Source organism: Lactuca serriola, chromosome 3 (assembly GCF_051521515.1).
Source record: "Lactuca serriola cultivar US96UC23 chromosome 3, Lser_US96UC23_V15, whole genome shotgun sequence".
Lineage (NCBI taxonomy): Eukaryota > Viridiplantae > Streptophyta > Magnoliopsida > Asterales > Asteraceae > Lactuca > Lactuca serriola.
In genome coordinates, this window is record NC_136410.1 from 7,588,933 (window position 1) to 7,600,934 (window position 12,002).

General features: G+C 34.9%; 1 protein-coding gene across 1 annotated transcript; it reads right to left on the reverse strand.

Moving 5' to 3' along the window:
• Positions 1–2,397: 2,397 nt before the first annotated feature.
• LOC145091397 (protein STAY-GREEN 1, chloroplastic-like) lies at positions 2,398–4,051 on the reverse strand. The gene is made up of 4 exons (XM_079029101.1): positions 3,692–4,051; positions 3,437–3,610; positions 2,954–3,121; positions 2,398–2,865 (listed from the first exon to the last, which is right to left on the reverse strand). Exons 1-4 carry the CDS (start codon positions 3,818–3,820, stop codon positions 2,494–2,496), a joined length of 843 nt encoding a protein of 280 aa, XP_078885227.1. The 5' UTR covers positions 3,821–4,051; the 3' UTR covers positions 2,398–2,493.
• Positions 4,052–12,002: the final 7,951 nt, after the last annotated feature.

A 12,002-nucleotide genomic window follows, 5' to 3' on the forward strand; every position in this document is an offset into this window, starting at 1 on the left:
GCATTAACAGGTACATGGTATATAAGGACTACCTATGTGAGTGTGAAGTGATGCCACTTCAAAAAGCTTGGGCTAGGCTTTTATGCAATCGTGAATGGATAGGACACATGGCTATAATAGTGTCAAGTATGAACTATGAAATGTTAGATATTATGTTTGACTTATGTGTATTGTATCTTCAGTTACTCAAATGAGTTGATGGGTTGAATCCAAGGACACCCTGATTCTTGAGTATTTGGCATGTATATTATACTGATGCAACAATTCAATCTTCAAGATATTTTCATTTATGCATAATTTTGTTTTTGTGTTTGCTTTTAATTAATTAAGGACTACACTAAAATAGGCGAGGAATGTTGGTGATTTTAGTGTTATTAACATATTTTGGTGTAAATATTATTAATAACGAGACAGGTTGGGCTTCATTTACTAACCGAGCTTGGAGGTGTAGGGTGCACATTCAGTGTGATAATTGTGAACTCGGGAATACAGGGGGTCCGGGGGCAGCACCCTTAGGTGTAGGGTTCCAAGGGGTTGTAGCCCCTTGGCAGGGTCTAAGGGCAGCGCCCCTAGCGGGGTCCAAGGAGCAGAGCCCCTGGCGGTGACCTAAACGAATTTCTATGTCGAGTATAACTCCTGCCATGAATTTTCCCACCAAAACATGTAGTGATATCATGATGTTGTTATGAGTTGGTTATGTCTTAGTAACCAATGATTTTTTTGCAACAAAAAGATGCAGCTTCCATTTAACTACTTTTCCATCTAGTATAAGAATCCTTCTCTGGTTCCAGAAAAAGGGTTGGAACTTTCATACACGAAAATTGTATATTAATTCAATCTCTCTCTAGAACAAAAAAAACAACAATGTATATTTTGTGTTTCTGATTTAGAAGTGGTCTGACTTCTAAATTGAAATTCTTTAGATTATCCCAAATCTGATTTCCTGATACCAAGCCTTAGGGTTGAATCACATATTTTGAAATGTAATTGTAATCATCATCCAAGAAATATCCAAGTATATTGATATTCTTAATACTTCAAATTCTAACACAAGGTACTTTATGTGTTTCAGATTTGAAAGTGATCTGACTTCTAAATTGTCTCTTTTGGATTATCCCAAATCAAATTTCGTGATATCCCAAGCATAAGAGTCAAAATCACAGATTTTGGAAAGTGATGACAATCATAATCCTAGAAGTTATCCAAGTAAATATTGATATTATTAGACCCAAAATCTAACTGTAACTCTTTTGAGAGTTCATCCAAATCAGAAACTTGTATTGCTTCATTGTAAAGAACTCCATATCTATTCTCTCAAATATTTAAGTTTGAAACTATTTAAAGAATTTATAGAATAAATAAGCAAAAACTTACATATAGAGAAATCACCTATAAAGTCGCTACATTTTGACCTCATGTTCAATTAAGTCCGTATATTTTTTCTGATTAAGTCATAAATACCGGTTAAAATATTCAATTTTGGACAATTTTTTAGATTAGTCTGGCTATCCAAAATTAAATAATTTAACGGATATTCAGGACTTAATAAGAAAAAAAATTATAAGAACTTAGTTAATTTAATATGAGTTTAAAATATAAAATCTTTATAATAGATTTCTCTAAGTTAGACATGCATTTTATCAAAGAAAATACTTAAAATACCAAAGAAAATATTTTGTATTTTAACTTGTAAGTGGAGTAGTTATGTGATGTGATGTCGGTCCATGTTTTAAACATGGTACTTGTTTAGAATGAGTTTCGTCATGATATTCCCAAAATAAATGTTAGTTTTGAAAGTTATGTTTAAATTTGTGTAATATTTGGCAACCTTTCCAAAATTGTTCCTAAAGTTGTTAGTACTTTTTATTTTATTTATGGTCTACGGAAACATAGAAGCTTAGTATATAGGGGATATTGAATACTTTTTTATTATCTCTTTCTTTCCATCCTGCCCCAACGTTTAAAGCCCTCTACCCTTATAAGTTGCAACAAGTGCATCAAAAAGATCAACATCAAAACCGCATATGTATTGGCTTGAGTTTTCTTGAACTCCCTTCTCAACCAATATGTACATCCCTTATCGTTATTTTTCGTAAGTATTACATCGGCTCACAAATAGGTTTTTCTTTGATAATTGATATGTTTTCCAGCCAATAATTATTGGAACCATTATCGTTCTATCGTTAGGCGTTAACAAACGATTCTGATATACAATCCTCATCATCAATTCCTCTAACATTTAATCCATTACCAAAAAACTCGAGAAACTAGAGTTATATATAAATACATATAGTAAAAATGCAAAACTATAACCCAATATTTTTAAACAGATCCCAACAAATTACGTAGGATATCCTAGTTATAATTTCAGGTGTAATTATATTTTTGGACTTGGTATCAATAAAAATGCTATATACAAAGATGCAATACATGTTTTATCATCATCACATACATAATAAACAAACAAAACGTCCATCAAGAAAAGCTTGATGATCAAGCTTTTTGTTGCAACCCTTGGTGGGTGGCACCATCATCATCGTCTTGATTCTTCACAAGATCATGTGACCATGGGATTGAACTCATCGGTGGAAAGCAACATGCACATGCTTCTAGACATGGCTTTGGGATCTCCCAATTGTTTGATCCTTCTCCAGCTTCAGCAATGGTGGATTCAGATAATGATGATGATGATGATGATGAAGTGGTGGTGGATAAGGGTCCCACTGCTTCTCTGAGTGGCCCCCAACATTCAACCCTATTGAATTCTTGAATGTTTGAGTGAAAGTAAACCCAAACCGAAGCTTCCTGCAACTCCGGATAGCTGTTTAGCAAATTCCCATCTCCATGAGCAAATGCCTTCAACACCTGATGAGGAAGTGATACTTAAACGGCTATACTCTATGTATAAATAATTGTAACAAAATTAAAGAATAATAAAATTGATTAGTTATACCAGAGGGAGTTCTTTGGTGAAGATGAAGAACCTGAGTCGAGCACACAAATCAAGAAGAAAATGGCCACCACTTATGTGACAATGAACATGAAGAGACATATTCCCTTTCACTTTTCTCCACTCTGCTACCACTTCATCTCTGTATAATTGATTATACCAACCCTGCAACTGTATATATATTTTGCACATGAAGAACATATGGTTTGATCTTTGTATTATCAAATATGTTATTAAAAGGTTGTTTATTTGATCATCATATATTATATTAATATACTAATACTAACTAACTCAATATAATAATCCTTTATATAAGACGACGTTTCTAAAATAACATAAAAAGTAACGAATTCGAATCCAACATCTACATAATCCTCTATTTCTTTATAAAGTATTATAATTAAAGCACATAAAACAACTGATTAACAGAGGAATTCAACAAGTCGTCAGGGGTTTTGAAATTAGAACAAAGAAAAAGAAAATTACCTGAGAATTATTGATAGTTTGAGAGATTGCCAGAGTCAATTTAGACGTGATATCACTATGTGTAAGTGTATATGTTCTTGGAAGTTTTCCAGGATGCTTCTTCTCGTCAACTCCTAGAAACAAAACCTTCAACTTTGAAGCTTCAAAGATCGAAGGCCCAAATAATCTTGCAACCTAACCCACGAAAAAAAAACCCCATCAAAATCAGATCGAACTTTTCAAAATACAAGGAAAAAAGAAAGGATTTTTACTCACGGGAACTAGGGCTTGATTCCTCTTGAGCTTTCGTCTTTTGTTAGTAAAAAACGGATTGTTTTGATGATTTTGATGCAGAAACGAAGACGATGGAGGGTTTTGCTTTGTGGGAAGGATCAGAGAAGCCATTTCTTTCTAAATCTTGGACGTTAATCCCCTTTTTTGATCAGTTTAAAAGCCTATCAGTATCGGGTGAATCGATCACAGAAACAACACCAAGAACAAAGAGTATTTTGTAAAGGTGGGAGTTGTTGATTCGAAGAAGAATGCTTAGGATTAGCATCACTAAAGAAACAGAGTAAGATGGCGTGTTAGGGATCGAAGCGTGGCGTTGAAAAGAAGGTTACCTGACTGTTCGGTGACTCTGACGTCTCCCATGGCCCAGGATTCACCACGTTTTATGGGTCTTTTTGGAATTTTTAAGCGGTGAGGGGTTAAACTGAAGTTAGTGTGTAATACAAAGGGCATAAGTTTAAATCACCACCTCATGTTAATAGAATCTTAGAGAATCCCAATTTGACCAGGATCTTAAAATTCCAAATAAGGTTACTATATTTGTGTGAAGTCTATATCCTAAAGCAAAAAAACGAGTGAAAAGAGAGTTTGAAAGAATTTCCTACTTAATTTCGTATTTCAAGACCACAATATGTACCTGTACATGTAGAAGAGTTATATCTCTAACCTAAAATATGATGACTTATTATTCAAGAATTTCATTATTAACGGTAACATTAAAAAATAAGTATAATAATTAGTAGTAAAAGCAAAAACAAATACTTTAAGAGAGATTTTTCACATTTTCTTCTTATGAAAAACTATTATTCGTATATATGAACATAGAAAGGATAATATTTGAAATAAGTATTTTAAAGCAAATATATCAAGTATGAGGATCTTGCACTGTATATATGTGATTTAATTTTGATGTTGTTGGGGGAGTTGGATTCCATCTTCCAAACGAACTGGACGGTTGTAGATTGAGGGGAAAAAGTATATGCCTTATAGTCTGAGGGCAACAACTAAAATAAAATAAATAGTTGAGGGATCTTTTTGCAATTTACAATGGTACGTGTATTTTCGATAGAGTCGTACAAGCAACCCCGAGAAATTTGGTTGCCGACATTTGTACTATCCGACAAATGCTAGATCATTACTTCAAAGTGACCGATTAATAAACTATGACTTTATTTTATTTTTATGAAAATTTATCTATTTTGTTCGTTACATGTAAATGTGTATTGTGTAATATATATTGTTTATTTATTTAAGACGAAATTTGTACTAACAGGTAAGTCTGCCATAGCTTGCTTTACTGTGTTCTTATTATCTTATTATACCATTTTTGTCGCCAAGATTCCATAACTTGCTTGGATATTTGCCACGCCTTCATAACACCACTAGTATTCATGTACTTATACTACCTAAACATGTATTATGATATGTATATAATCATAAGTATTTCTTAAAATGACCATATTTTGGTGGCTGAAATGGAATTGAAAAACTAATGTTTTTTTTTTAAACAGTAGCAGGGATATAAGCGAATTGGAAAACGAATGTTGATGAAACATCCCAAAAAACACGGTCTAAAAATTTCATTTTTAAATCAGTAATAAAACATAAATATCATCACCATAGTATAAAACCATAAACCATGTATCTCAGATCTCATAAAATCTGCCAACATATCACAAGCTCATATAAATTATCAGATTAAACTCCCAGGCTAAGAAAACTGTGGTGTGTGTTATGCGATCACCCCTGAACTCTTTTCTTTGCTAGCTGAAGTACTTGAAACCAAAACTGAAACTATAAGCACAAAACTTAGTGAGCTTCCCCACACTATCACATACCATACACATAACATATCACACATAAAACAACTATGGGATACCGCCCAGCTGCATCGGGACGAAACCGACATCGACTTACCCCGCATCGGACTCCTGTCTGGCATCGGGCTCCCCCCGACATCCGACCGCATCGGGCATCGGGCTCACCCCAACATTGGGCTTGCCTCGGCATCGGGCTTACCTCGGCACATACACAACATAACATACATCATAAAAACATAACATAATCACATAACCTGTATCGGGCTTGCCCTGACGTCGGATCGAAGCCTGGAACATATAACATATAACATACAAACTAGCATACATCGGGCTTGCCCCAGAACATATAACACATAACATATAAACTAACATACATTAGGCTTGCTCGGGCATCAGACCGAAGCCCGTAACACATAACACATAACATATCACGTGCATGAATCACAAAGACATCACACATACATAACTACTTCTTGGGACCACCCCAACATCGGATCGAATTTCGGAAAACATAAGTTGCATCGGGCTGACCCCGACATAGGACCGGAGTCTGGAACACATAAGTTGCATCGGACCGGAGTCCGACATACTGTAACTACATATACGGGACGACATTGGTGCCTTAGACCCGTTCCTACTGGAGGAAAACTCACCTCTCAATTTGACTGTTGAAAACTCGTGTGGGGGTATCTTTAACAGCTGCTCCAACGACTCCCCAACTATCATGACCAAAATAAACACTTAGTCAAAAACTGAGAATCCATCTGAGGGTAAATGACTGTTTTACCCCTTTGATCTAAATTGGACCCTGACCTAGGCCCAATCCTTTTTAGTCTTTCCAAACTCACTAAGTCCCATTAAAGTCCTCAAATGGCCTAATTTTCTAAATTGGACCCAACCCCTCAAATGGGCTTTCCCACCCAAGCTAAACTATTCATTGGACCCTTAACTGCCTCCTAGTGGACCATCATGGCCCCACACCTGCCAAGCCCAAGGATTGGCCCAAACCGAGGCCCAAAAACTTAAACTCCATATCTAGTGAGTACGCGGGGCGTACTCCTATGTACGCTAAGCGTACAGGCTGAATGGTGCATACGTTGGGCGTACATGCGTGCACGTTCAGCGTACTCCCCTGTTAAGTCACTTTCCCATTAAGTGCTTAATACTCTAAACCAGAAGCTACAATTATAGATCCAAGTCCTTCTCAACGTCTTAATCCATAAAGTCACTGACTTGGTGACTTTACATGATCCTAATAAGCCCAAACTCCAAAATAGCATTCCATTCTCATAGAAATGCTCTTAACTCATGCATGAACCCAATAAGACATTTAATATGGCAACTTTCTGCCTTAGGGACTCATTTTGAGCTAAGAGTGACAACTCTAACTCCAGAAATTGGATTTGAACCATAAAGTTCTTTACTTAGGACCAAAATGACTTCAAAACTACACTACACTAGATCTAAGCATTCTTAGGTAAAGTTATGAACTTTATACCTCCAAAGAGTCCCAAATGATGATGTTATCCCAGATCTATGAGCTCAAGCTACCCCAAGTCCTTCTTTGCCACTACTCTTTTCTTCTTCCAAGCTTAAAACCACCAAGATGAGCTTCCCAAGTTCAAGATCACTCAAGAATGAGGGGATGAGGCATTCTAGGGTTTTTCTAAGGGTGGGGGACTGATAAAGATGCTAGGGTTTGAGCCATAATGTTCCTTATATAGTGGTTAGCCCCCAAAATTAGGGTTTAGGATCTCTAAGAGTACGTAGGGCGTACTTCTCGTACGCTGGGTGTACTCCTCCCACACTCGCGATCATTTTACTCTACTACGTTGGGCGTACTCACCCAGTTGTCACCTTTGCATGTAAGGCTGAAATGCAAGCTTTTTCCCATTCAGGGACTAATTATGCCAGGAACTTCAACGTACTATAACTTATTCATTCTAAGTCCATTTCCGAAGAACTTTACATCCACGAAAAGGTGGCGAGAAGCCCTACGCTCCTAGCTACACGACCGAGTCTCAAAACCTTTTGAATAGAACTCGAGACCCATAAACAACCGAATCGCTTATACCTTGGGTCTCCGAGACCGCCACCAAAGTACTTTTCAAAACGGGGTGTTATAGTTGATAGACGAGATAATGGTGGCTGAAAATATAATTGGAAAAGAGAGTTGACTTTGGATGCTCACACCCCTCAAGCCTTGACTTTGGACACTTTGGTGGGGAATGTTGTTTTTTAACAGTACAATGATAATTGGACACGGAAGTTGGGATCTGGAGGGAAATTCATGGTTAAGTAATAATGAAAAGTATGTTGCTATTTCAAGATGCCATAAAAGAATTGTTTGCAAAGTTTTTGTTGTCTGAGGATGTTTTGTGCATGTTGTTTATGTTAAAGGGGTTTATTGGTTATTTGTGAAAGTTAGAGGGTTGCGCCTCTTTTTTCAGTCTTTCTTGACATACGGATCCTTCTTCGGTTCATGTTGTGGGTTTGAGTCGGGTTATACTCGCGTTTGATCTGTTGCTTCTACCCAAAGTATACAAAGTTATTGTTCCCATTTTGATTAAATAGATTAGCTATTACATTTTTTATTGCTCTCATTTTTCTCTCGTTTTTTTCTTCAGTGTTTATCTTTAGGTTTTGTAGTTCTAGGTTATAAAATTTTACTAGGAATTCTTTCATTTCCTTATTGGTTGTAATAAACCTGAGAAAGTGTGTTATTGTAGCGTGGTTTCCTTTGTAAGTATGTATACAAAAAAACTGGTTCTAAATAAATAGAGAACTATTGATGTTGTGATTTTTGGTGTTTAGAGTTCTTTCTTTATCGTTTCTTAACATGGTATCAGAGTGGACTGAGTCCTGCATGTTCTTCTTGTGTTTGTATCTCGATCTAGGGTTTCCTACTTTGTTTATTTTTTCCTTGCTTCATTTATGTTTCCTAATCTAATCGTTATGTGTTCTGATCAATTTTGTCACTTTGTTTATGTCTTCCTGGTTAGATTGGTGTTCGATCTATGTTCTCTGGCTAGATCGGTGCTCGATTTGTGTTGCTCTTAGGAATCGCGATGTATTTTTGAACTATCTCGGACATCTTCATCTGTTGAATGTAAACGATGGCTTGAGAGTAAACGTTAGATAACATATTGTTACTTTTAATGGTTAATGTTAAGCCACGGTTAACCTCAACAGATGCAAACGGTGAAATCTGAGTAGTTTAGGTGGTTCATGGCATTTGGATGCCCCTGGTAATCTTCTATGTTACCTTCTGTTATTTGTTTTCGCAAAACCCCATTGTAAGTCTTCTTTTATTTTTTTTACTGGTTCTTGGGATAATTTGTCCCTTGTTCAAGTTCCAAAGTATCATTAAACTTTATGTGAGGCGCTCTGTCTATACTATACTTGCTATGGTCAAAGAGTGACTACGAATCTGGGTAGTATATGCAGGTTTGGTGAGACTTATCACCGAGTTCATCTGATATATTGGCTCTTTCTTCTGTGTGTTCATCATGACTGGTGAGACACCTGCAGGAGGGTTTGGTACTGAGAATGTTATTGATCATTATGATTTTGATGATCCTCTGTTTTTACATCCATCTGATAATGGTATTGTCTCTATAATCAGTATCAAGTTAACTGGTCCTAATTTTTTTTTAATATGGAGAAGCTCTATGATTAGGGCTTTAAAAGGTAGGAATAAGCTAGGTTTTGTAGATAGTTCATTTGTTAAACCTGTTGATAATGAAGTTAAGGTTCGCAAATGGGAAAGAGTTAATGTTGTTGTATGTTCTTGGCTTTAGGTTCTATCTCTGAGCCCTTTTATGCTAGTTATGATTGTTTTGAAACTGATTATGTTATATAGACTGAGTTATTTGAAACATATCATAAGGTTGATGGTTGTGTTGTCTTTAATATTCATAAGAAGATCAATTCTTTGTCTTAAAATGATTTGTTTGTTTCTGATTATCATAGTAAACTTGATGCTCTTTGGAAAGAATTTGATGGTTTAACTAAAGTGGTTGAATGTACTTGTGATGCCTTTACTCAGTTTAATAATAATTCAAAATTAATGAAGCTAATGTAATTTCTCACTAGTTTGGATGATAATGGTCAAGCTAAAATTCATATTTTACTTATGGATCCTCTTCCATATGTTAAGGAATCTTTCTAATTGTTTCTAGAGAAGAATCTAATCAAAAAGTAGGTTCTCTCTCTAGTAGTTCTTCTAAAACTCAACCCTCAGTTTTTGCTAGAAAGTTTTATGATAAAACGAAATTTTTTAATACTAATAGAACTAGAGGAAATTAGAATTTACTTATGGATCCTCTTCCAGATGTTAAGGAAACTTTTTCAATTGTTTCTAGAGAAGAATCTCATGAAAAAGGAGGTTCTCTCTCCAGTAGTTCTTCTAAAACTCAAGGCTATGCTTTTGCTGGAAAGTTTTCTGATCAAAAGAAAATTTTCAATACTAATAGAACTAGAGGAAATAAAATTTACAATGTAAGAATTGTGGTTTGAAAGGTTATATTGTTGAAAGATGCTACAAACTTATTGGTTTTCTAAAAGATTTTAAGTTCAAGAATCATAATAATAAAAACTTTAATAAATGTGTGTCTGGGAATGTTTATGTATTGAATACTCATGTTGATTAGTCTGTTAGTACTCAATCCAATAACACTTCTTAGACTGTTTGTGGATCTGATAAGTTTTACTTGATTGGTGATCAGTATTCTAAGTTTTTTAGTCTTATCGATGAGAAACAAGGAAGCACAGAAGTAACTACTAATATGGCATGTATTTCTTGTAATTCTATTGTTAACAGTAAAAAATGTGTTATAGATTCATGTGCTAGTCAACATATGACACATATTGAATGTCTTTTAGAAAATAAATTTGATGTTTTAAAACTTGATTTGAGAGTTGATCATCCTAATGGAGCTTAAGCTAAAATTAATAAAATTGGTAATATGCACTTGTCTAAATCTGTAACCTTATTTGATGTTATTATTATTCTTGACTTTAATGTAAATTTGCTATCTGTGAATGCAAAGTTGTTTTTTGATGAGACTACCTGTATTGTTTAGGATTCACAGTCTAAGGTGACTGTGGGGGCTGGTAATGAATTTGGAGAGCTTTATTATCTTGATGGATCCATTTCTTCAAGTAATAACCTCCAGTCTTTTAAAAATTCTCAATGTTGTGTGTCTAAGGTAACTTGGCATAATAGGTTAAGTCATCTTGATGATCGGTTTCTTAACGTTTTAGAGGGTCTCTTGGTTTAGGATATGAGGGTCTTCCTCCTTGTGATGTGTGTCATAAAGCTAAATAATCTCGTAATTCATTTCAGAATAGTGAACATAAATCAACTAAGGTAGGAGAACTAATTCATCTTGATGTATGGGGTCCCTAAAGAGTTGCTACTTCAGATGGTTTTAAGCTCTTCCTAACTATTATGGATGATTTCACAATAGGTGCTTGGGTTTACTTGATGAAGTCTAAAACTGAAGTTTTTTTAATGGTTTTCTGTCTTCTTTAATGTGTTCAAAAATCATTTAATGTTTATGTTAAGACGATTAGCTCAAATAATGAGATTGAATTTGTTAATAATCAATTCAACTTTTTTTTAAAGATAATGGTATAATGCATCACACCTCTTGTGCTTAAACTCCACAACATAATGGTGTTCTGGAGAGAAAGCATATGCATTTGCTTAATGTTTGGATATCTCTTCTTTTTCAGTCTGGATTGCCCCTTAAATTTTTGGGTTAAGTTGTTCTTACTACAACTTTTTTGATTAATAGACGTCCAACTTCTGTTTTAAATGGTAAATCTCCCTTTGATATGATTTTTAATTAGCTCCCTGTTTTTGAAAACTTAAGAGTTTTTGGTTTCTTATTCTTTGCTATTAGATTAAATGTTTCTGATAAACTAGCTAAAAGGTCTGATAAATATGTTTGGTAGGTTGTTCTAATGAAAAGAAAGGGTATAAACTTTTTAGTCCTGATAACAATTCTTTCTTCTTTTCCAGGGATGTAAAATTTTATGAAGATGTTTTTCCTTACAAAATAAAAAAAGACATAGGAGGAATTAATAAAAATTTTGTTTTTTATACGATTGATGAGTTAAGTACTAGGCACTTTGTTTCATGTGATGATTTTTTCAAAAAAAAAAACTTCTAGCTGATACAATTGCACCCGATGAATATGATTTTAGCAATCAGTCTGAAGGTACAAGTGCAACAATTTCTTTTGAGCCCATTAGACCCAACAACTAAAGTGGTGACGTACTTAGTCCTCATTCCATGGAGGTTATGCCTGATCCTTCTGGTGTTTCTGAGGAAACTAGTCATCCTAACTTTGAACCATCTGGTAGTGTCTTTACAGGTTTTAGGAGGTCTAGTAGAGAGTCTAAGTTTCCTTCAAAATTTTCTACCTATATTGTTGAAGGAAAGTATAAGTATGGTATTGAGAGAACTA